The 24,117-nt window shown below is 54.3% G+C and overlaps 3 protein-coding genes across 3 annotated transcripts; all 3 read right to left on the bottom strand.

The window, feature by feature from the left end:
• Positions 1-908: 908 nt before the first annotated feature.
• On the bottom strand, positions 909-3,378 carry CYC1 (cytochrome c1). Its single transcript, XM_065895333.1, has 7 exons — positions 3,247-3,378; positions 2,418-2,614; positions 2,209-2,335; positions 1,965-2,122; positions 1,709-1,869; positions 1,300-1,400; positions 909-1,209 (listed from the first exon to the last, which is right to left on the bottom strand). Exons 1-7 carry the CDS (start codon positions 3,376-3,378, stop codon positions 1,105-1,107), a joined length of 981 nt encoding a protein of 326 aa, XP_065751405.1. The 3' UTR covers positions 909-1,104.
• A 10,030-nt stretch (positions 3,379-13,408) lies between these two features.
• GPAA1 (glycosylphosphatidylinositol anchor attachment 1) lies at positions 13,409-16,786 on the bottom strand. Its single transcript, XM_065895296.1, has 12 exons — positions 16,713-16,786; positions 16,293-16,472; positions 16,096-16,207; positions 15,746-15,893; positions 15,511-15,612; positions 15,228-15,424; positions 14,959-15,155; positions 14,708-14,861; positions 14,448-14,543; positions 14,117-14,307; positions 13,865-14,035; positions 13,409-13,720 (listed from the first exon to the last, which is right to left on the bottom strand). The coding sequence occupies exons 1-12, from the start codon at positions 16,784-16,786 to the stop codon at positions 13,474-13,476; spliced, it is 1,869 nt and encodes a 622-aa protein (XP_065751368.1). The 3' UTR covers positions 13,409-13,473.
• A 1,313-nt stretch (positions 16,787-18,099) lies between these two features.
• EXOSC4 (exosome component 4) lies at positions 18,100-20,045 on the bottom strand. The gene is made up of 3 exons (XM_065895341.1): positions 19,823-20,045; positions 18,615-18,821; positions 18,100-18,497 (listed from the first exon to the last, which is right to left on the bottom strand). The coding sequence occupies exons 1-3, from the start codon at positions 19,991-19,993 to the stop codon at positions 18,138-18,140; spliced, it is 738 nt and encodes a 245-aa protein (XP_065751413.1). The 5' UTR covers positions 19,994-20,045; the 3' UTR covers positions 18,100-18,137.
• Between the last annotated feature and the right edge of the window lie 4,072 nt (positions 20,046-24,117).

Here is a 24,117-nt window from a genome sequence, read left to right as displayed (position 1 = left end):
CTGAGCCCCACCCAGCCCTCAGCTGACTGGCCCTCCTTTTCCAACCAGAGCTTTTCAGGCACACACCCTCCCTCTGCCTTCCTCCTCTCTGCTCCTGCCCTCCCCACGCTGGTCCCCACTCCTCTGGGCTAGTCCCACCAGGCTGCCCTTATATTCCCTGCTTGGGGACAAGAAAAGCTCAGAGGATAAGAGCCCCGAGCCAGGGCCCAGGGCTACTACTAAGAAAACACCGTCATGGCCCTCCTGCCACTGACAGGTCCATGGCTGTGTTAGCCCAGCCACTGTCTGGCCGTATGGCCTGAACCCACTCCCAGCCGCCCTGTAGACTGCTAGGAGGTGCTGTCCCCTCACAAAGACCGTGACCCTTGAGTCAACAGCACCTCCAGCTGCCCAGCCAAGAGACCAGAAGCACCTCTGGGTGGCCTCCGCCTGCCTCTCTGCTTCCTTGGTGAGGTTGAGCGCTGCCCCCTCCTCTCCCGGCCACCGCCCAGCCCTGCCTGCCCCTGAGCCCCAGGAACAGCTCCTGCAGCTCCTACTTTAGGCCAGCCTCTCCCTGGTTGAAATGCTATGCAGGGCTCCCCGCCGCCTTCAGGATGAAGGCCAAGTGGTTCAATACACGGACACTGGTGGGTTACTGCAGCAGGGCCCTGGGTCCCTGGGCTGTGTCCAGCCAAGCGAAGCCCTTTCCACCTGGAACCAGTTTCTCTCCACTCCAGTCAGCGTTGCCGCTTTCTCTAACAGCTAGTTCTCTGCTTCCTGTCCCACGTTCACTGCTGGCTGGACTCCCAGCATTCAGGGCAATGTTGACCACACTGCACTGGACACCCCGGGAGCTCTGAGGGCAGGGATCTTCGTCCCAGAGTGCTCTGCAAACCTGTATTCCCATCACACAATAGCTCAAATGGGTATGTTGAGAAACTTAATTTATTTCCATGATGGGCGCTGAACGATCTGGAGCTGGAACCCCGTCTCCTGCCCCTTCCCCTCTGTCCCAGAGGAAGAGGGGCTTGGCCAGGAGGGCCAGCTGGGACCTGAACAGGCCCAGGGTGGCTCCTCGGCTTGAGGACCCATTCAGGCAGGACAGCAAGCAGACACTGGGCAGGGTCACTTGGGTGGCCGATATGCCAGCTTCCGGCTCTTCAGGACTGACCACTTATGCCGCTTCATGGCATAGACCAGGGGCAAAAGCAAGCCCATCATCATCAGCATCTGGGGGGGAGGCAGGCTCAGAGGAGGGAGGCAGAAAGGAGCCCTGCCCAACTCCCAGGCCCACTGTGCCCCTCCACCCAGCCCTCTCACCTTGAGCCCCATGCGTTTGCGATGGTCGTGTTCTGGTTCAGATGTCCAGCGCAGGAAGGTACACACGTCCTTGGCTACCTGGGACATGGTAGCTGGGGTGCCTGGACCAAGGACAAGTGGTACGAGCTGCCCGTGGGTGTCCCTGCCCAATTTGGGGTAGCCCAAAGAGCATCCTCCACCATGGGGCAGAGACGGGTTCCTGCCCACAGCTTCAAAAGGGATGGGACCCACCCTACCACCAGCCAGCACACAGATGGCCTCAAGGCTGCCCATGAGCCTCCTCAGAAACACACAGTGTCCCAGCCAAGGAAGGGGCAGGCACTCTTGGGCCAAGAACACCAGGAGAGCATCCCTGGCAGTGGGGAAAGTAGGACCCAGCTTGCCCACCCCCAGCGCGGGCGCCTCTCACCGTCATCAAACTCCAAGACTTCATTGTAGATGGGAGGCGCCATGCCAATGGCCTGGCCAGGAAAATAGGGATTGAAGTAGAGGCCTTCTCGCAGCGACACCCCAGTGGGTGGCTCACAGTAGCCCGTGAGTAGGGAGAAGACGTAGTCCTCACCACCGTGCCTGGGACCAGATCGGGGTCTCCTCAGCCCCTGGCATGAGGCAGCCCTTCCTGCCGTCCCCCGCCACACACGCACCCGGCCACCGCAGGCCAGTACCTAGCTCGCACGACGTAGCTGAGATCAGGGGGCAGTGCTCCGTTGTTGGCCGCTCGTGCAGCCTCAGGGTTGGGGTATGGTTTGGGGAAGTAGTCAGACAGCTTCCCCGGCCGCATGAACATCTCCCCGTTCTCGTTGGGGCCGTCCTGAACCTCCACCTGCCACCAAGAGCCCCATCACAACCCTGCTGTCCAGCACAGCAGGAGCCCCGATCTGTGGGTCCTCGGCATCCCCACGTCCCCACCTCCTCAGCCAGCGCCTTAGCTTCATCCTCTGTGTAGCACACGCCCACCAGGTGGCGGTAAGCCACGTAGTCCATGCTGTGGCAGGAGGAGCACACCTGCTTGTACACCTGGAAACCCCTCCGGATGCTAGAGACACAGAAAGGGTTAAGGGCGCCGAGGATTCCACCCCACCCGGCCCACCCAGAAATTCCCCCAGCCAGCCACACACCTGGTGTGGTCCAGGGAGGAGAGGAGGCCGCGGTGGGACCACGGATAGCTGGGGGGGTGCAACTCCAGGTCACTGGCACTCACCGCTGAATGCAGAGCCACAGCCAGCCCTGCACCCCCTGCCGCCAGCATGCCAAGCGCTGACAGAATCACTTTCCGGCCCCGGGACGGGCCAGACTTCGACGACAGGGACACTGCCTGCAAGAGTCCCGCTCAGCGCCTGCCAGAACACCACCCAGCCCTACCTGGGGATCTGACTCTCAGCGCCTACCTCTCCCAACTCAGGCACCCAGCACCGGCCACCTCCCGCGCCACTGCCCTCCCCACCCTCCCCGCTGCGGACCCCTCGACCGGAATTCGGCCCTGAGGGCGGGAGGGGGGGGGGGTTTGTGAGGCGTGTTCTTAGATCCTGGGCCAGGAATCGGGCCGAAGTGAGCAAGGGTGCTGGGGCAGGCCAAGGTCACAAGCAGCTGGCCGAGATCAGGCTGAGGTCACTTTAGGACGCGGGCCCAGTCTGGAAGGCCGGAGAGGGGAGCGGGCCTGGGCGCGCCCCCCGGGGAAGCGCCCAGTCCCAAGCCGGCAGCGAGCCCGCCCCGTCGCCCCCCACGCTCGGCACCAGGTGCCTGTGCTGCTCGGAGGAGTGGGAGCGCAGCCCTGCTCCCAAGGTCGGCAGGAAGCGGGGGTCCGGCCGGGGCGGGGGCCCGGCCGGGGCGGGGGCCCGGGTGCGAAGGCTGCTCCCGCTCTGCCCGGCCCGCGCCCGGAGCCTCCCAGCGGTGACCTTCACCGGGCTGCGGGTCCGCGCGGCGGCCAGGGTTAAGACCAGCTCTCACCTGGGGTGTTCGCAGTGGGAGCTGCCCGGGCCGCGCACCGCTCAGCAGACCCCGGGACCGCGCGCCCGGCAGCCCCGCGCCCCGCGGGCCCAGCACTGACCCGCGAAGCGAGGCCACCGCCGCTGCCGCCATATTGCCCCTCTTCAGCGCGGCCGCCGCTACCGTGGGCCTCTGCGGCGCCGAAAGAGCTTAAACATCGCGAGAACCGGGTAGCGTGGGAGGGCGCGGGGCGGGGGCGAGGCGGGGCTCTGTCAGTCAGGGCCGGGCACCGCCTCGCCGCGCTACTCCGGTCGTCGTGGAAACCAGCGGTTGGGCGGGTCCTCGTTGCGTCTCTCTGTTGCCGTGACAACTCCCAACAACCCTGGTTTCCCTGATCCCGCCGCTGGTCTCCGGGGCTCAGCGGTGCTGCGCCCCCCACGCCCGGACGCCCCCAACCCGGAATCCACCGCTTTTCGAAGGCATCGCACGCTTTCGTCCAGCAACATTTCCAGACCTGGCGCGGTGGCAGAACACCCTCACTGCAAAGCACTGATATTACTTAACCAGTCAGGTGATCCCCTGGAAGGCCCCTCTTGCCGAGCCCACTCAACTTGCCCAGTGCTAGTAGCCTATTCCCCGAGGCTGTTGAAGGCAATTACTGGCAAGTGTTGTAGTTTCAAAGCTGTAATCTCCCTGAGGCAATGGAGAACAGCTGGGGCAAATAACAGACTAACCAAAAAGCTTAAAAGGAAGAACTGGGGAATACATTGTCCACAGGGGCGTTGAAAAGCCCCACAAATTTCCAGAATACAGATGGTCAAAAACATAAGTAGGGCTGTGCATATACTCATGAAAGACCTGACCTTGAGTCTCTGTGCACAGGTGAAGCCTAAAGCAGAGTTGTAAACTGCCTGGCTGAATTCCGAGAGCATGTCCCACATACACACAGAGCCACTTGGCAATGACAGAGATTTATTGGTTCCAGACACTTAAGGAAATTTCTGTCCAATCATTTATCTGACCACTAAGCTAACCAGGTAGAGACTTCAGTGGCTACCCATGACAAATACTAGACTTGACAGAATTAGTTCAGAAAAGCCAATACACAAACACAACTACCATAGCAGCAACAGCAACAAAACCTGGAATCTGATTTCCAGAAATGCCACATTATATCAATTAAAATGTCTAGTTTTCAACAAAAAATTATGAGACATCCAAAGAAACAAGAAGGTCTGGCCTATAAATAGGGAAAAAAGAACCAATCAATAGAAACTATCTCTGGGGAATCTTAACTATTTAAATATGTTTGGGGGGGGATAAACTGGAAGATTGAGATTGACATATACATACTACTATGTACAAAATAGATAATTAATGAGGACTGAGGACCTACTGTATAGCACAGGGAACTCTACTCAATACTCTGTAATGACCTATACGGGAAAAGAATCTACAAAAGAGTGGGTATGTGTATATGTATAACGGATTCACTTTGCTGTGCAGCAGAAACTAACACAATATTGTAAACCAACTATACTCCAATAAAAATTTAAAAAATAATAAAAAATTTTAATAAAAAACAATTAAATTTAAAAATATGTTCAAAGAGCTAGAGGAAACCATTATGTCTAAAGAACTAGAGGAAAGTATGAGAATAATATCTCATCAAATAGAGAATGTCAGTAAAAAGAAATTATAAACAGGATCCAAATGGAAATTATGGAGTTGAAATGTACAATAATGGAATTGAAAATTTTTACTCATGGGGTTCTACTGCAGATTTGAGCAGGTAGAAGAAAGAATTAGCAAACTTGAAGTTAGGTCGGTTGAGATTGTCTGGTCTGCAAAACAGAAAAAAAAAATAGAAAAATTAACAGCGCCTCAGAGACCTGTGGGACACCATTAAGCATACCAACCTATACAAAATTCTCAGAAGCAGAGGAGAAAGAGGGGCAAGAAGAATATTTGAAGAAATTGTGACTGAAAACTTCCCAAATGTGATGAAAAACATGGATCTATGCATCCAGGAAGTTTAAAAACTCCAAGCAGGATGAAGTAAAAGAGGTCCACACCTGTACACATTATACATTGTTGAAAAGCAAAGAAAAGGAATCTTGAAAGCAGCAAGAGAGAAGTGACTCATCACATATAAGTGGTCCTCAATAAAATTAACAGAAGATTTCATACCAGAAACCATGGAGGCCAGAAGGCGGTGGTATGACATATTCCAAGTGCTGAAAGAACAAACTTGCCAACCGAGAATTCTATATCTGTCAAAATCATCTCTCAAAACAAGGGGGCAGGGACTTCCTTGGCGGCACAGTGGTTAAGAATCTGCCTGCCAACCCAGGGGACATGGGTTCAAGCCCTGGTCCAGGAAGATCTCACTTGCCACGGGGCAACTAAGCCCATGCGCCACAACTAGGATCTCACAAGCTGTGTGGTGAGGCCAAAAAAGAAAAAAAAAAAAATCTATGGGTATAGACACAATATATGAGGTGGAATATGTGGCAATAAATGAAGAAGGGGTAAACAGCTATACAGGAGCAACATCTTTTAATACAGTTAAAATTAATGTAATTTTAATCTAAATCAGATTGTTACAAATTAAGATGTCAGTTGTAATCCCAAGGGTAACCACTAAGAAAATAACTCAAAAAATGTAGTCAAAGAAATAACAAAGGAATTAAAGTTGTTCACTGGAAAATAACACACACACACACACACACACACACACACACACACACAAAGACAATAATGAAGAAATTGGGGGCAAAAAAGACATAAGACACATAGCAAATATCAAGATAGCAGGTATAAATTGTACTATACCATTAATTACATTAAATGTAAATGGATTAAAGTCTCCAGTTAAAGGGAAGAGATTGGCACAGTGGATTTTTCTTTTTAAAGTCATGGTCCAACTATATAATGCCTATAAGAAACACACTTTATATTCAAAGACACAAACAGAAAGTAAAATTTGGAAAAAAGGACACTTCATCAACAGTAACCAAAACAGAGCTGGAGGGGCTATACTAATATCAGACAATATAAACTTTAAGACAAATGTTTATATTAGAGTTAAAGAAGGACATTTTATAATGAAAAAAGGATCAATTCATCAAGAAGAAATGACAGCTAAAAAGATATATTTGCCTAACACAGCCCCAAAATACATGAAGCAAAACTGGACAGAATTGAAAGGAGAAATAGAAAATTTAACATAACAGTTGGAGACTTCAGTACCCCACTTTCAGTAATGGATAGAACAGCTAGACAGAATATCAGCAGGGAAAGAGAAGACTTGAACAACACAATAAGCCAACTAGACGTAACGGGCAGCAATGAAACACTCCAACAACAGAAGAGTACATATTCTTCCCAAGTGCACATGGAATATTCTTCAGGATAGGTCATACGTTAGGCAATAAAACAAGTCTCAATAAATTTAAGAGTAGTAAAAGCATACAAAGTATGTTTTCTGACTACAACAGAATGAAATTAGAAATCAATAACAGAAGGAGAGTAGGGAAATTCACAAGTATGTGAAAATTAAATGACATACTCCTAAATAAACAATTAGTCAAAGAAGAAATAACAGGGAGGGACTTCCCTGGTGGCTCAGTGGTTTAGAATCTGCCTGCCAATGCAGAGGACACGGGTTCAATCCCTGGCCCGGGAAGATCCCACATGCTGCAAAGCAACTAAGCCCATGAGCCACAACTACTGAGGCTGCACTCTAGAGCCCGTGGGTCACAACTACTGAAGCCCATGCGTCTAGAGCCTGTGCTCTGCAACAAGGAAAGCCAAGGCAATGAGAAGCCGCGCACCACAATGAAGAGTAGCTCCTACTCACAACAGCTAGAGAAAAGCCCGTGTGCAGCACCGAAGACCCAACACAGCCAAAAATAAAAATTAAATTAAAAAAAAAATCACAGGGAAAATTAGAAGATACTCTGAGGTGAATAAAAACAAAAACACAACATACTAAAACTTAGCACCATCAAGAGAGCTGCTAAGAGGGAAATTTAGAGCTTTAAATTACTGTATTAAAAAAATAAGATCTTAAATAAATAACCTAACATTCTAACTTCAAAAACTACAAAAAGTAGACAATCTAAACCCAAAGTAAGCAGAAGGAAGGAAATAATAAAGATTAGAGCAGAAACAATTGAAACAGAGAATAGAAAAACAACAGAGAAAATAAACTAAAAGTTGATTCTTTAAAAAGATCAATGAAAATGACACACCTGTAGCTTGACTCACTAAGATAAAAAGAGAAGACTCAAATTGCTAAAATTAGAAATGAAGAAAGTGACATTACTACCAACCTTACTGAAATAAAAATGATTATAAGGTAACACCATAAATAATTTATGCCCCCAAATTAGATGATCTATATGAAATGGCCAGATTCCTAGAAAGATACAAACTGCCAAAACTGACTCAAGAAGAAGTAGAAAATCTAAATAGACCGATAACAAGTAAAGAAACTGAACTAGTAATTAAATAACAACAACAACTTCCCAGAAAGAAAAGCCCAGGATGAGATGGCTTCACTGGTGAATTCTACCAAAATTAAGGAAGACTTAACTCCAGTACTTCACAAACTCCTCCAAAAAATAGAAGATGAGGGAATACCTCCCAACTCATTATTTGAGATCAGTGTTACCCTGACACTAAAACTAGACAACATATCATAGGAAAGAAAGCTACAGGCCAATATCCTATATGAATATAGATAACAAAAATCCTCAACAAAATATTAGCAAACTCAACCCAATGCTTGAAAAATGCAGTACATCTTTTTCCCAGTGGGATTTATCTTAGTAATGTAAACATCAATCAATGTAAACATCAATCAATGTATAAAAAACACTCAATATAACACATAATGGTAATAAAGGGAAAAGGACCACATTTGATCATTACAATAGACACAGAAAAAGCTTTTGAAAAAGAATCCGACACATTTTCGTGATGAAAACCTCAAAAAAACAGGAATACAGGGCAACTTCCTCAACCTGATAAAGGACATCTATGAAAACCTCATGGCTAATATACTCAATGGTGCAAGACTGAAAGCTTTCCTAGTAAGATTAGAAGGAAGAGAAGGATGTTGGTTCTTGCCACTTCTATTCAGCATTATATAGGAGGGTCTATCCAGGACAATTAGGCAGGAATATAAAATAAAAAGCATCTAAATTTGAAAGGAAGAAATGAAATTATATTTGCAGATAACATGAATTACATACAACTGACCCATGAACAACATGGGTTTGAACTGCGCAGGTCCACTTATACTCAGATTTTTGTTGCTAAATACACATTACAGTACTACACCATCTGCAGTTGGTTGAATCTGAGGATTTGGAACTGCAGATACGGAGGGCTGACTGTAGAGTTATAGGTGGATTTTCAACTTTGCAGAGGGTCGGCGCCCCTAACCCCTGCATTGTTCAAGGGTCAACTGTGAAATCCTAAGGAACACACAAACTATTGATATTAGAGGTAATGGATGAGTTCATCAAGTTTGACTGAAGATCAATATACAGAAATCAGTTGTGTTTCTATACACCAGCAATGAACAAACTGAAAATGAAATTAAGAAACTAATTATATTTACAATAGCATCAAAAAATTAAATACTTAGGGGACTTCCCTGGTGGCGCAGTTATTAAGAATCTGCCTGCCAATGCAGGGGGCACGGGTTCGATCCCTGGTCTGGGAAGATCCCACACGCTGTGGAGCAACTAAGCCCGCAAGCCACAACTACTGAGTCCGCGTACTGCAACCACTATTTCACAGCTGACCCTTGAACAACGCAGGGGTTAGGGGCGCCCGACCCTCTGCAAAGTTGAAAATCCACCTATAACTCTAAAGTCAGCCCTCTGTATCTGCAGTTCCGCGTGCTGCAACTACTGAACCCCGTGCGCCTAGAGCCCGTGCTCCACAACAAGAGAAGCCAGCGCAATGAGCAGCCCATGCACCACAACAGAGTAGCCCCCACCGGCTACAACTAGAGAAAGCCTGTGTGCAGCAACGAAGACCCAATGCAGCCAAAAATAAATTAAAAGAAAAACTTAAATATTTAAGAATAAATTTAACAACCTTTGTACACTGAAAATGATAAAACATTACTGAAAGAAATTAAAGAAGACCTAAATAAATGTAAGGACATCCTGTGTTCACAGGCTGGAAGTCTTAACATTGCTAACATGTTAATACTTCCCAGACTGAGTAGAGTGGTGAAATCTTGCACCTGCCCCTCTGTCTTGTCTGGGACACAAATGATCCCTTTGTCCAGTATATCCTGCCCATTAGTCACTTAGTAGCCATCTGGGTTATCAGATCATCTGTGGAGGCATCACAGTGTCTGTGTTCAAGTGAGTGACCCTTTTATTTATTTGTTTTTTCACATCTTTATTGGAGTATAATTGCTTTACAATGTTGTGTTAGTTTCTGCTTTATAACAAAGTGAATCAGCTCTATGCACACATATATCCCCATATCCCTTCCCCCTTGCATCTCCCTCCCACACTCCCTATCCCACCCCTCTAGGTGGTCACACAGCACCGAGCTGATCTCCCGGTGCTATGCCGCTGCTTCCCACTAGCTAGCTGTTTTACATTTAGTGACCCTTATTTTACCTAAGAATGGCTTCAAAGTGCAAGAGTAGTGGAGCTTGTGATTCAGGTACACCAAAGAGAAGCCTTTAAGTGAAATGAAATGCTTCCTTTAAGCGAAAAGGTGAAAGTCCTCAACTTAATAAGGAAAGGAAAAAAATTGTATGCTGAGGTTGCTAAGATCTACGCTAAGAACCAATCTTCCATCCGTGAAACTGTGAAGGAAAAAGAAATTCATGCTAGTTTTGCTGGTGCACCTCAAAAACTGCAACAGTTATGGCCGCAGTGCATGATAAGAATTTGGTTAAGATGGAAAAAGCATTAAGTTTGTGGGTGGAAGACACGAACAGATAGGATTCAGTACTATCCAGGGTTTCAGGCGTCCCCTGGGAGTCTTGGAACACAAGCCCCGAAGGTAAGGGGTACTACTGTACTGCACGAATCCATTCACGTGAAAGTCCAGATTCGGCAAATCTATAGCGGCAGAGAGTAGGTTAACGGTGCCAGGGGCTGAAAGGGGAGGGGAAAGTGGGGTACAGGGCTCCTTCTGGGGGGCAATAAAAATGTTCTGAAGAACAGGCAGGAGCTGGCCAGGCAGGCCTTGGAGACCAAGGTAAGGAGGTTTGATTTTATCCTGGAGGCGACAGGCATCCCCTGAAGAGAGACAAGGTGGACCGCAGGTCCAGGATTGGGTGAGGGCACCAGGGGAGGAGATGCACGTGGGGTGGGAGGTGTTCAGGTTGGGAAGAGATGACTTAAAGGTGACCATGGCACATCCAGGAGGCGGAGGTGACAGGACGTGGCCTCAGGACAGAGGCCTAGAGGAAAGACACAATCTGAGTGCAGGCATGAGGGCAGCTGGAGCCTGCAGGGGCGGCTCACAGAGAAAGGCACCCAGGGCAGCCCTGGAGCCCCACCTTAAAGCCCCAGGTGGAACGGGGTGACTTCGCAAAGGGTCTGATAGAAGCACAGAGGAGACCTGGGACAGCCAGCCAATTGCAGGAGGACGTCTGCAGAGGGTCTGGTCGTGAGGAAGCTGCTGGGTCTCCTGAGGTGGGTCCCGCCTGGCTCAGGACCTCCCCAGTCTTGCACCCTAACCTGCCGGGCCCTCACCCCATATCATAAGACAGGAGCCCCCTGTGGCAGCCAAAAGGTCTGCCCCTGGGCTTCCTTCTGGACCTCCAGAAGGGCTCCCTCTGATTCTTCCCTTCTTTCATTCAAGAAATATGTAGGAATATTCCACCACGTCCCTGGCTCTGTGCTGGAAAAGAGGCAGGAAGAAAGACAAAGCCTGTGCCATAGAGCTGCTCTTCTGGGGCATGGGAGGCAAGTGACCAAGGAATGAGCACTTACTACCAGCACAACAGACACACACACTTCTAGATGCACCCGGCTGCTCACCGCCTGAGAGCCCCATGTGAGCTGGGCTCAGCAGTGGTCCCTCTCACATGAGCTAGACTGAGGTGTCAGAAGACTCCAATAACAACGACTTAAACACAGTAGAAGTTTGTTTCTTTCTTGCAAATGAAGCCCAGTCGAGCAACCCTGGGCGACGGCTAACCCCAGTTTAGCAAGGGCTTTGGAGGGTCAGGGAGCCCCTGCTCATCTCCACCCCCAGCCTGGGCTGGAGCTCACGTCCCAGACGTGCTTCTGGTTCCACGTGGCCCCGGGGAAGGAGAGAGTAGCGGCTCAGAGGGCCATCTTCTGTTTGAAGTCTCTGCATGGAATTCACTCTCGAAGCTTCTGCTCAGGTCCCGTGGGCCACAGCAGCCACACGGCCACACCTAGCTGCACAGTCTGGCAGTGCGCCTGTGCTCATGTCAAAAATAGGGTGCCGTGACTAAGGAGAAGGGACGTGGGGGCCAGCAGCAAGCACCCTCAGAGTAAAGCCTGCGGGGCCTTATACTCGTCCCCTGTACGTCTCATCTGTATCTTTACAGCCTGACGTTTTCTTTCGTTTTAAAATGTATTGCACAAGTGACATCAATGAAAATCAGAGCAGAAATTCTGTTTCCCCAACATAATCAGCTTCAAAACTCCCATGGCTCTCCTCCACCTCTTGTGTATGGGTAAGCTCAAAACAACTGATGATCGGACAGCTTTTGTCCTCACTTGTATGTTTCACGATGTAAGGTATTTTCATGATTTGCGTTTTAAGTGGCTGCCGAAGTCCAGTTGAAAATGACTGACTGGCGCCGAAGTGCAGGTAAAATGTGTGGAAGGATTTTGTATTAGATGCCAGTCCACAAAGACAGAGACAACGGGAGACCACAGCAGAGCAGAGATCTCTACGCAACTTGGAAGATGGGAAGCCCACAGACAGGCGGTGCCTGCCTTATCAGGGGAGATTTCCGAGAGAGGCCAGTCTGGAGGCACTTCTGGAGGTGCAGGGTGTGGGGCTGCAATCCTCCTCTAGCCTCAAAATGACTAGACGACAAGCAGATGGAAGCTGGGCTGCTAGTCACAGTGGGCCTCCAGCACCCTTGCCCCACCCCATCCCTCACACTCTGCACACAGAGCACACGTGCCCTTCAGCAGTGAGAAGCCCCAAAGTGAACCCCTCCAGGTGCTGCCCCCCACTGTGGAGTCAGGGACCCCCAGCTGTTGAGGGGGTCCCCCAGGAAGATGAGCCCCACCATACAGGTGGGCCTGGGCGGGGGCCGGGGGCGAAGCTTCCTCCCCAAGACTTGCCAGGCCGCCCCATCCCAGGATGCGGTCCCAAAGGAAGGGAGGCTGGTCCTGGGCTGATGCTCCAGGCAGTGCATCTCTGTCTCCCTTCCAACTCTGAGGCCTGTAGGAGGTGGTACCGGTCTCGCTGCCCTGTGGGGCGCTGGCAGGGGCACCTTGGCCCTCCCGTGAGGTCTCTTAGCCTCATGTGGCCGTGACGTCACCAGAGGGCTACACTTTGCTTTTCTCCCCTCCCGAATGGACACTGGACACCCCAGTCCCTTTCAGGGGTCTTGGTACAACCAGTGACCTCTCTGTGTACCAGCCCATCAGTGCCCCTCGCCAGCCCCCAGTGCTCAGGTGGTGCTGGGTGGGCACCCGGCCTGGGCTGGTCTGGCCCCCAGGAAGCCGGGCCAGGGGCGCCTCCTGCCCTACCCCAAGCCCACACGAGGTTCTGGCCTTGGCTGGGGCGCCATTCTCCTCCTCTGGAGGGAGCCAGCTCCAGCTCCTTTGACCTCTTAGCTCCAGCGCTGAAGACTGTGCTGTGTGGTCTCTGGGTGTCTCAGCTCCTGTCAGGCCTCCCAGCCCTGCCTGTCATGTTTCCTCTTGCACAGCACTGGGCCATGATGCGCAGAGACCTCCAAGGCCGGGAGAGTGCACCTGGGGCTGCGGCCAGGTCTGCCTGTGCCACTTCCACACCCCGAGCATCCACCCAAGGACCTCTTCCCAAGGCTGATGCAGCTGGGGCCCTCCCTCTCGCCATCAGTAAGTGGACCAGAAAGGGCTGAGCAGGGTGTCTAACCCTGCAGGCAAAGCCTCTTGCTACAGGCCCCGGCGCCCCACATACATGGCAGACAGTGTGACCAGGAGCCCGAAGGGCAGCTAAGCAGAACTGTTTATTCCCCAGGAAGGGAAGAGCGTGGGGCGCGTGGGGGATTCCCACCTGCCTTCAGCGCTTCCAGAAGAGAACATTCCAGAAGAGGAGCCAGCAGGGGAAGAGGCCCAGCGCCAGCAGTGGGAAGAGCAGGGCGCCATAGGTGTGGTGCGCCAGCACGCCCTGAGCCAGCACGGCCAGGAAGAGCCGCCAGCCCTCGGCCAGGGAGACCGGCGCCTCCTGCAGCCGCTGCCACAGGAACAGGCCGCCAAGGAGCGCAGCTGCTGGGCTTGTCAGCACCAGCAGGGCAGCACGGAGTGGCCTGCGTGGAGAGGCAAGGTCAAGGGGGGCTCTGGTGGGGGAGGAGGAGTGACGCGTGAGGGGGAGTCTGTGGTGAGGGGCAGAGGCCCCGGAGGTGGGGGGCACGTCGCGGCGGGCTTTGTGGTGGGGACTGACCAGCACATACCGGGGCCCGGAGGGCTTGGTGAGTGCGGCGCCGGGCACCATGGTGGCAGCCAGCAGAAAGCCCAGGGAGAAGTTGGTGAGGGTGATGCAGGCCAGCTGTAGTGCCAGGTAGATCAGGGCCACCAGCTTCAGCGCCATCCAGCTCCTGTCTGGGGCCTGTGTGCTCAGCACCCTGCAAGGCAAGGGGTTCAGGGGCAGCCGCCTGCGTGTCCAGGGTGCACCCTGCCCGCGCCCATCCAGCCCAGCTCCTCACCAGTGGGTGCTATGTGGAAGGGCCAGGCCAGCTGCATAGACGGCCAGCAGCGTCAGCACCACGGCCTCTGCCTCAGCCACAGGGAAGTGCTGGGCAGCCACGTGTTGACCCAGCACTGGGAGGACGTAGAGGGCCAGGCCCACAGCCTGGGAGATCAGCAAGGGTGCCACGAGCGAGGCCAGCCCCACGCGCTGCAGGGCACACGGGCACTTGGAGACAGATCCCGGGCCGGGGAGTCCCAAGGATCCTCACCATCCCGCTACCAGCTGAGACTGAGTGGCAGCAGTAACCACCCCCCGGGACCCCAACAGCAGGAGTGGGGGGCCATCACCTGTGTTGCAGGGAGGGGAGGACTGGACCCAGGGGTCCCCCCAGCTTCCTCAGGACCCACTCCAGCCTCATGCAGCTGCACCCACAGTTCCAGAGCGTGGCTGTCAGTCAAGGACCCTGACAAGGGGTGTGATGGGCTCTGCCCAGCGGGGACCCAGGGCTCACTCCCACTCCCCCACCCCGAGGCTGGAGAGCTCTCCCCAGCCTAGAGTGAGGGGACCTGAGGCTGGCCACAAACGGACAGCGGGAAGCAGAGGATATCTTGAGACCAAGGACCAGGAGCAAAAAGCCGGCGGCAGGCATGTAGAGGCCGATGGAGACGAAGCGGGAGAGCGTGGGGAGCAGGTAGAAGAAGAAGGACTGGTGCAGGCGCTCCAGGAGGTGGTTGAGTTTGCGGAACATGCCCTCCAGAGCCCTGCCGGGCGTGGGCTGGGGTCACGGCTGGCCAGACACCCCCGGGGAACCCACTACCCCGCCCCGAGTATGCAAAGGGCAGACCAGAAGGCACTCACTTGCCGACCGCCACCAGGTCATACTTATACTGGCGGAAGCTATTGACGCCTCGGAGAGTTAGAGCCTCCACGCGGTAGCGCAGGAAGAGGCCGTGGGCGCCGTGGGGGTGGCCAGAGGCCTGCTGCAGAGCCATGAGCAGCAGCGTTTGCACACCCTGCAGCGGCCCGTCCGCTGATGTCCAGTCCTGGGGCTGCAGCTTAGACAGCGTGAGACAAAGTCAGATAAAGCCTGCACAAAGGCCCCGTGCTCCCCAGGCAGGTGGCCCTACCTTGCCCTGCAGCGTGCACAGGAGCCCCCCTTTCTGGCAGAAGGTCTGGAAGAGGTTGAGCAGGTCCAGGTTGGGCAGCTGTCCGTTGAGCCCCTCCACAGCCACGTCGAGGCTAGTGACCACATCACTGCTCAGCTCCAGGGCCACGGCTGCCTGGATGGCCCCAGCCCGGCCCTGCAGAGGCGATGACTGCATACCTGTAGAAGCATGTGAATGAGCTGCCAGTGAGGGGCTGGTGAGGACAGTGGCCCTGTGGGGGCCAGGGCAGGGCAAGAACACCCACCAGTGACATTGATGTCGTGGTAGGCTTCAAGCCAAGCCTCAGAGCCCAGAAGGTCGTGTTCTGTCACCAGGAAGATGATGTCTTTGGCCCAGTAAATCTGCCCTAAAGACCAAAAGCAGGGTCAGCAGGGCCTGAGGCAGTGGCCAAACCCTCCCTTGCCAGCAGTGGCCCCTGAGCCTCACCCCGGAAGTGGGCAGCAAACCCTCCCTTGCCAGCAGTGGCCCCTGAGCCTCACCCCGGAAGTGGGCAGCAAGTGCCAGCATCAGCCCCACAGCCTGGCTGTTGGGAGACTCAGGGCCACAGGGCACGGTGAGCACCAGGGACTCAGTGCTGGCAGCGCGCGGTGCCCGAAGGATGCCGTACACGTTGATGCCCGACACCATCTGCATGCAGTATTGGGGAAGCCTCAGCACGGCCCCACTCCAGATGGCTGAAACCCCTCCCCTTTAGCCCTTCTCTGGCCCCAAGACATCCCCCGCCCCCAATGAGCTTCCTGGCCCCAAGGCCACCCCCTCAAGGTGCTTTTTGGTCGCAGGCACACCCCCCTCCCACCCCCTGCCCCGCCCCGCCCCGCCCCCCCAGTACATAGCGCTCGTGAGTCTCATCTGGAAAGGGCAGTTTCCGGGAAAAACTCTGCGTGTAGACCTCCAGCCCCACTGACCGCATCGTCCGCTCCAGCCAAGCCACTGGCAGAGCCCTGGAAACACCAAGAGAGCTTCTGAGCAGAGCTCTCTGGCCTTGACTGGCATTGCTTCCCCCATACCCACGGCTCTGTCGCTCACCCCGACTTCCTGCGGTGGGCAGCGAAGTCCCGGGCAAAGCTTCGGGCACGCTCTCCGCCCGCAAACTGCTCCTCCACCATGGTGGAGCCCATGGCGTTCTCCGACATGTAAGTGCGCTGGGTCAGCGGCGGGAAAGCCAGCGCCAGGAACCAGGCGATGCCCGCCACGTAGCTCAGCACGCTGCGGGGAGAGGGACGGAGGGACCACCGGAGCGTTAGCGGGCCCTGGCACCCCGGCCCGCAGCCTCTACCTCTGCACTGGGGGTGAAGGGAGCATGTCTCCGGGACCTGGATCCAGAGTCCCGGTACCCGGGACGCCGGACGGGAGAGCTGAGCCCCAGGCCTCAGGCCCCGAGTGATGCCGGCGAGCGGGAGGAGACCGGCACGCGCTGCCGGAGGGGTCCGCGCCCCCCGCCCTCACCAGAGCGGCGCGTTGAGGCGCAGCACGAGGCGGGCAAGCGCGCGCCGGCGCACCGGGTCCGACAGGAGGCCCATCGCAGGGCCGGGCGGCTCCGGGACCGCGCTCCCGCTGTCAGGTACGGCCGCCGGCCGGGCACGCCTCTCCTGTCAGGCCCTGGGCTGCACGCCGGGCCCCACTTCCGGTCCCGACGGCCCTCACGCCGCTGCGCCTGCGCCGTCCCGCTAGTCACCCCCGCCGCGCATGCCCAGAGCAGAGCCGCTGTGGAGGGAGCGGGACCCGGGGCCTGGTTTCCCCGCCTGCGGAGAGCGTCCTCCACGCAGGTCGACGGCATCGTGCAACGCTGGAGGGCAGTGAAGACGACGGGCCGCTCGAGAAAGCTCGGCTCAAAGGGGAATCAGAGCAGGATGATGAGTAGGGCAGGTGGGAGGAAATCCGGAAGCGGCGACCAGAGCATAGACGCCGGAAGATTTCCGAAGGTGCTGCCACTGGCAATGACAGGTCTGAATGCCGTGGTGGGAAGGGAGGGGGCTTCCGTGAACTGAGAGACCAAGGCATTGGCGGACCCTTTCCTATGGATGTCGGTCACCAAAAACAGACGAGTGGAATCACAGAGTGTGCCCAGAACCGAGGTCATTGGGGTCAGATGGCCACAGGGAGGAAGGTGCGTGATACTACTGGCCAAAGGGGTGTCAAAGGAGCTGGGGTGTGTTAAGTAGAAAGTGGGGCGCACCCCTGTCCAGGCCAGGAGGTGCCTGGGATATTGGAGGAGAAGCAGCCCCTGGGTAAGCTGCAGGGGGCTCGGGCAGGTCTGAGGGCAAGTGGTGGGAGAAGGGGAGTCTGAAGAGGGAGGGGCAGTGGTGGGGCAGCAGGGAGTGTCTGTGTCTGACTGATAAAGGATCAGAGCTGAGAAGACTCCAGGCTAGATCACGTGTCTGTTGTACTTTTGGAGCCCAAGGTAAGTAGCAGGACAGGCCCAAGGGATTCCTAGGGGGAAAGAGAGCATTCGGTCTAAGCCGTAATCCAGAGGATGTGGGATATGGGCCCCTGCAGCACCACGGGGGATGCCACAGCCAGCTGAGTCCTCCCTCAGCACTTGTGCTCAGGGCCCTGGAGGTGCTGGGGTGAGAACGGCAGACTCCGCGGTCTCAGGGCTTGGCTCATCACACCAGGCCACGTCTCACTGCCCAGCTGCCTTGACCCCTTCCTGGCCCAAGCTGCTGTCCTCACCCAGGGACATCCCCTCCTTCTTCGGGCTTTGACTCCTGAGGCTGCAAGGGGTATGCAGTTCATGTGTGGGGCAGCATTCTGAGTCAGCCCTGGAGCCAGCACCAGGCCGGGCCTTGAGGGCACGGAAGTGCTGCGGGGAGAGATCAAAGTACAGTGTAGCGTGCGTGGGTTTTATTCTGGCCCTGGGTGGCCACGTGCTCAGTCCCCCAGCAAGATAGAGGCCTCCTGGACGTGCTGCCGGACCACACGGTCCAGTAGGGTATGTACATCTCGGGCGGCCTGGGCAGCAGCCTCTAGCACCTGCTCCAGCTGGTCCTCATGCAGCCTGGCATCCATCTCAAGCAGTGCAATCTGGCCTGAGGACGGGAGCAGGGCCAGGGCCAGCTGGGGGCCGCCAGCTGCTTCCTCCACGTGGCTGAGGTCTGCCAGGGCTGTCCCATCCACAAAGCCAGCTGAGCAGGCACACACAAAGTCCCGCATGGGTATCCCTGCATCCAACACTGCCAGCGTGGCTGCATTCACACAAGCCGCGTAGGTGCCACCATCTGCCTGCAGCACCTGCAGGGACGCCCCCCAGTGGCATCAGTCCATTAGGCCGCTGACCCCATCCCCACCCCCCCACACACACCCTCCTCCTCTCTCCCCTCCCTGGGTTGAGGGCTGCTGTCTGCTCACCTGCACATAGATATCAATCTGGGAGCGTGGATGCAGCTGTGTAAGGACGGCTGCCTCGAAGGTTTGACGCAACTGCAGGCCCATCTCGCAGGATTTACGGTCCCCGTGCGGCCGCCGCTTGCGCTCACCTGTGCTGAAGGTCGCAGAACTGTACTGACAGTTCACCAGGGCCCTGTCAGGCAGGGCTCGTGCCCGGGAGCCCCGGATCTGGGGGAGGGTTAGGGGAGGACACGTGAGCCAGGCCCACTCCTCCCAGCTCACACTACCCCCTCCTCTGGCTCTTGCCCTGAGCCTTGGCCTCCCTCCCTCCCGTCCCTCTATCTGCAGCGTCTCAACAAGCAACTACTTTACCTCCAAAACATAGCCTGGGGGAGGGCCGCTGGGCCAGTCTCCAAGCTACCATCACCTCTGGATCTCACCTCTCTCCTAACAGGCCTCCCTGTTTCCATCCTTGACTCATCTTCTCCCAACCCACTCTCTGTTTGTATCAGAGTCTGTTTACAAATACCAAGTCTGATTCTGCCTTCTCTAGGCAATACATATACTACTTACCTTTAAAGGCTTCCCACCACGTATGAGACAAAAATCCTAAATCTTTTCCCTGTTCTACAAATCCCTCAATCTCATTTGGAAATACTCCCCACCCTCCCCACCATCAGCCTTTCTGATCTGCAGGCGTGCCATGCTTACTCTTCCACCCCTCTGGCCTTACGCCTCCAGCGCTGGAGTGGCAATATACCCAGGCGGCCTTATTTACAGTCCCTGTACTCACGGAGTTTGTTCCAGTGGGGAGACAAACGGTGAGAAATACGTTAAATTGATGTCTGAGGAGGCGGGTGCAGAAAAGCAGGAAGTGTGTGAACGTAGGGGAGGGAATCTGACAGGTGAGTAAGGTGATCTGGGAAGGTGTCACCGGAGGGTGACGTCGGAGTAGAGCTGAGTGGTGAGGGAGCGAGTGGGAGCGCACCTGGCGGGTTTAGGAATAGCAAAGAGGAGTGGGGGGTGCAGGGGACAGTGGCCAATAAGAAAGGCAGGGACCATCGTGCATCACACTGTTAGGACTCTGGCCGCGGCCCCACACGGAGGCGCGCGCCGGCCTCACCTCCCGAGCCTCTGCGCAGCCTGGCGGCCCCGCGCACCCCACAATTGCCGCCGCCGCATTTCTCTGCCCGCCCCGGAGGAAGCCCGGCTCGCGCGCGCCCACTCGCCTCGTGAGGCCCGTAGACCACCGCTAACGCCTTGGTGTTGCCCTGCTCGATGTAGGCCGAGCCGTCGGCCTGCGCGAATACACCCATCCGCGCCTGGATCTTACGCAGCTCCCCGGCGCGCCGCCCGTCCACCCGGTAGCCCTGGTCCGACAGAAGCTCCAGTCCCGCCATGCCGCCCGGCCGCTAGCCCCGTTTCCGCTCTCTGGAGAACTACAGTTCCCGGCGGTCCGGATGCCCCACTTCCGACCTCCGGGGTCCTACGGTTTCCGGAGCGCCGCCTCCCATTTCCGGTGCCGGAGAACGATGGTTCTCCCAGGGTTCCCGGGGGCGCCGCTTTCTGCACTTCCGGTCCGCGGGGAGGTTGGGGCTACGGCCGGTTGGGATGACTGTCCCGCGGCTGCTAGGGGTGGAGACCCGCTGGACGTGGAATCCCCACGTCGTTTCCCCCCGGGTTTGTCGTGGGGGCGGTTCCCACCACCCTCGGGGCCTACCCGCCCTGCGTCGCCTTGGTCGCCGCCGGCGCGCGCCTTCTCCCGGACCCAGAGTCCCGGGCCTCCCACTGCGCCCGCGACCCGCTGGCCCTGCCGCGCCTCCGCCTCTCCCTCTCCCTCTGCGGCCGAGCCCCGCTCGGACCCCGCGCAGCCGGTGCGCCTCTGCTTCTCTTTGACGCCAGGCGTCTTCCTCGAGGTTCGCGGGTGAGAGCCGCGACTGCTGGAATGATAGCATCGTTTTGTCTGACGGCTTCTGTTCTTCCGCGCTCGTAAATGCATTCGTTTTCCCAAGCTGAGACACATTCTCTGTTCTCTTGTTTTTTACCGTTTAGTTTTAACAATTGTCCATTAAAAAAAAAAAACCCACATAGTTCATATTGTACATACACATGGTTGTGTTTTTTAGAGCAGTTTTAATTTTCTTTTCCATGTTGCTTTGGTTCTTCACTCCGAACGACCCCACGCCCCCCAGCATCTGCCGTAGCTTAAATACTGGTTTTATGATTTTCTCCACACACATAATTACATACAAGTCACAACAAATGTGTGCAGTTGTAACGTACAGACATATAGGGGCTACTGGAACTCTGCTTATTTTTTTAAATGGGATCATTTCGTACACACTTTTCTGTTTCTCACTACAAAATACGTAGTGAAATCTGTCCAGATAATCCTGTGGAACTCTGAATTTTTTGCTTGATACTCGTGGGGTGGATGTACCAGAATTTACCCATCTACTGCCCCACTGTGGGCAGTGGGTGCGTGTCCAGGGGCTTGGGAGATGGAACCCCAGGGTAGGGACTAACTGGGTGAAGGCTGTAAGTGTGAGTTACATTTTCCCTCCTTTCCCACCAAGAAAAAGTTACAGTTTTTACATAATCCTTGCCAACCTGCAGAGTGTTACTGACATGCTGTAATCACTCATGCATTTCTTTGCCTGATGTAGTCCAACATCTTGTGTCGGTCAAGTCCCCTGGAACTGTTGAGGGGTCTACAGAAGGGAGAAATGAGATGCTTTTCTCCCTAGCTGCCTCCTGTTTCCAGGTACCTCTGTTTCTCGGTGGTCAAGGTTATTACCATCAGGGAGTTCATCCCCCTCGCCACCGCCCCCCACTCCCACCAGCTGCATTATTCAGCCCCTCTGCAGTGCTTAGGAAGCCAGATCACATTCTTCAGACTTGAACGTGGAAGGATGAACCAGCAGGGTTACAACACTCACCAAGAGGAGGTGGCATTCACAGGGGCCTAGGAAGGGGCGCAGGCCTGTGTCCCAGCACTGCCTGCACGTAGTGTCTTTCAGGTCCTCGCATGCTCCCCCATTACATCCAGCTCCCACGTGCAATAATGGGCCTCCTTTTTCCATTTGAGAGTGAAGAGATCCTCACCCTTTCCAGAAGGGAATTGTATGGGGTTGTGTGTCTGTCTGACTCTCGATGCATGGCCTTAGTGCCTTCAAATAACAAAAAATAAATATATTATTGAGGTAGGAGGTAGATGGGCCCCTGGGCTGAGCAGCTGGAATTTGTCAAGCCGAGTAAATTGGAGTTTGTCTTCCCCTGACATTTTCAAGGAAAAAGTTAATGGCAGGAGCAGAGAGGAGTTGAGCTCGGCTGGAGTGAAGAGATAAGATGACCACATCTATCATTCTTGAGGTCGAGGAGACCTCCCCAACTGCCCATGCACAGAAAGGCTCTTCAGGGGTCAAAAAGGGAGGGGTCACTATCCCATAATAGGTGCTGTCAACCTCCTAAAGACCCTCATGCTGGAATCCATCTTGGCTAAAAGATGCGTGCACATGTCGGGGAGGGCCCTGGTCCAGTCAGTTGTGGGAAATGAAGCAAGGTGGTTGGCCAGAGGAAAAGAAAGACCTGGAAAAACTGCCCCTATAGAAATGATTTAACTGCCTCTTAGGTGTGCTCATTAGGGAGGACACCCACACATCTTCTTCCCTGGGTGTGTAACTTTGCTTCTCTCTTAAACAAACTGCTTCTCTGTGCGCTCTCCCACACGTGCTGTGCTTCTAATCAACTCTGTGTCTGTTTTATAGCCTTATTCTATTTATCTATTTATTTATCTATTTGGCTGCGTTGGGTCTTTGTTGCTGCGCGCTGGCGTTCTCTAGTTGTGGTTACTCTTCGTTGCGGTGCGCGGGCTTCTCATTGCGGTGGCTTCTCTTGCTGAGGAGCTCGGGCTCTAGGTGCGCGGGTTCAGTAGTTGTGGCTCGCGGGCTCTAGAGCACAGGCTCAGTAGCTGTTGCTCCTGGACCAGGGATTGAATCTGTGTCCCCTGCATTGGCAGGTGGATTCTTAACCACTGTGCCACCAGGGAAGTCCTGCATGGTGTTCTAAGACCTAGCCTCAGAAGTCACGTAGTGGCATTCTCGCCAAATTCTGGGTCAAGGCAGTCACAGAGGCCTGAGCAGGCCTTCTTCCCTCAGCAGTGTGGGCTCTTACTCTTCCAGTTCTTACTAGGTCAAGATTGCTGTAGTCCATTGCCGCAGGTGGAAGCCCCCCGGGTGCCCCGCCCTCATTTCATGGTTGGCCCTAGCAGCTCAGCATAATTAGGATAAGTTGGTTCTGGGCCTAAGGAGCCCAGAGTGACTGGGGGGTGGCTTTTCCTTCCAGATCAGTGCAAACCTTACTGTGTCCCCTTGTGGAAGTGTCCCCCCACCCCAGGAGCTAAGATCTCCAACCTGGCAGCATCTCTGGTTTAGGGTATGGGCTGTTCAGGAATGAGAACCCCTTGGTTCTCTGGCCCTTGTGTTCTAGCCATAGGGTACACACATGGGTGGATTCACGTTTGGGGGCCTAAAGCTTATACAAATTTGGGGGCTGTGTTGAGGATCCCCAAGACCAGCCCTGGATTCAGTGATTTACTAGGACTCATAGAATTCAGCACATACAGTTGTCCTCATGACCAAGATTCAAGGGAGAGAATGTTAATCAAAATCAGCAAAGGGAAGAGGCTGGTGGGGCAAAGAAAGAGGAAACCAGGCCCCAGCTTCCAGAGTCCTCTCCTTGAGAAATCGCTCAGGACACACTCCATCCCCCCAGGAACAAGGTGCAACAATGTGTGTGAAATGCTGGCCACCAGCGAAGCTCACTGGAGACTCAGGGCCTACCGCTTTCATAGGGGGCTGGTCACGGTCATGTAGGCACGCCTGCCTGGTACGTACCCAGAGTCCTGGGACGAAAGCAGGAGTTTAGCATAAACCATATTTGTTTGTACAAAGAGTTTAGGTTCAGTGAGCCACTCTTATTGGGGAATGGTAGGAACCCTTCTGAAACCTAGGTTCCCAGACGCCACGGCTTTGCAAACATTGTCGGAAGGCGAGCAGTCTCGGGGCCCTCTTTAAGAAACAGAGGACAGGGATTTCCCTGGTGGTCCAGTGGTTAAGACTCCATGCTCCCAATGCAGGGGGCCCAGGTTCGATCCCTGGTGAGGGAACTAGATCCCGCGTGCCACAGCTAAAGATCCCACATGCCACAATGAAGATCCCGTGTGCCGCAACTAATTTTATTAATAAATAAATAAATGTTTTTTTAAAAAAAGAAACAGAGGACAAAATCATATATACAAAATTAAGTGAATAGAGTGAGGAAAGAAATCCCAACGTGCAACACAGATTTTTAAAGTCGACCGATATCACAAACATCACAAAACACAGAAAACAAACATAATGTCATCAGTTAACTTCCTGACATATTTCTAACATGTTTCCCCTGTGCTTTTCAGATGCAAAATCTGTCATCTCTTAAGATGATGACACTTTCATGATGTCACCTTCTGTATATGAAGAGAGGA

This window comes from Phocoena phocoena, chromosome 17 (genome assembly GCF_963924675.1).
Source record: "Phocoena phocoena chromosome 17, mPhoPho1.1, whole genome shotgun sequence".
Classification (NCBI taxonomy): domain Eukaryota; kingdom Metazoa; phylum Chordata; class Mammalia; order Artiodactyla; family Phocoenidae; genus Phocoena; species Phocoena phocoena.
This window is presented reverse-complemented; position numbering and strand designations above follow the sequence as displayed.

Bases quoted from the DNA above. Each gene is read 5' to 3' on its own strand.
- CYC1 (XM_065895333.1), bottom strand. From the start codon at position 3,378: ATGGCGGCAGCGGCGGTGGCCTCGCTTCGCGGGTCAGTGCTGGGCCCG. The intron at 1,401-1,708 runs GTGAGAGGCGCC...TCCTTGGTCCAG, and splicing joins AGTCTTGGAGTTTGATGACG to GCACCCCAGCTACCATGTCC. The intron at 1,210-1,299 runs GTGAGAGGGCTG...CCTCCCCCCCAG, and splicing joins GCAAACGCATGGGGCTCAAG to ATGCTGATGATGATGGGCTT.
- EXOSC4 (XM_065895341.1), bottom strand. From the start codon at position 19,993: ATGGCGGGACTGGAGCTTCTGTCGGACCAGGGCTACCGGGTGGACGGG. The intron at 18,822-19,822 runs GCGAGTGGGCGC...ACCCTCCCCCAG, and splicing joins TGGTCTACGGGCCTCACGAG to ATCCGGGGCTCCCGGGCACG. The intron at 18,498-18,614 runs GTGAGCAGACAG...GCGTCCCTGCAG, and splicing joins AGATTGATATCTATGTGCAG to GTGCTGCAGGCAGATGGTGG.
- GPAA1 (XM_065895296.1), bottom strand. From the start codon at position 16,786: ATGGGCCTCCTGTCGGACCCGGTGCGCCGGCGCGCGCTTGCCCGCCTC. The intron at 14,036-14,116 runs GTGAGGAGCTGG...CTTGCCTTGCAG, and splicing joins CTTCCACATAGCACCCACTG to GGTGCTGAGCACACAGGCCC. The intron at 13,721-13,864 runs GTATGTGCTGGT...CTCTCCACGCAG, and splicing joins ACCAAGCCCTCCGGGCCCCG to GCCACTCCGTGCTGCCCTGC.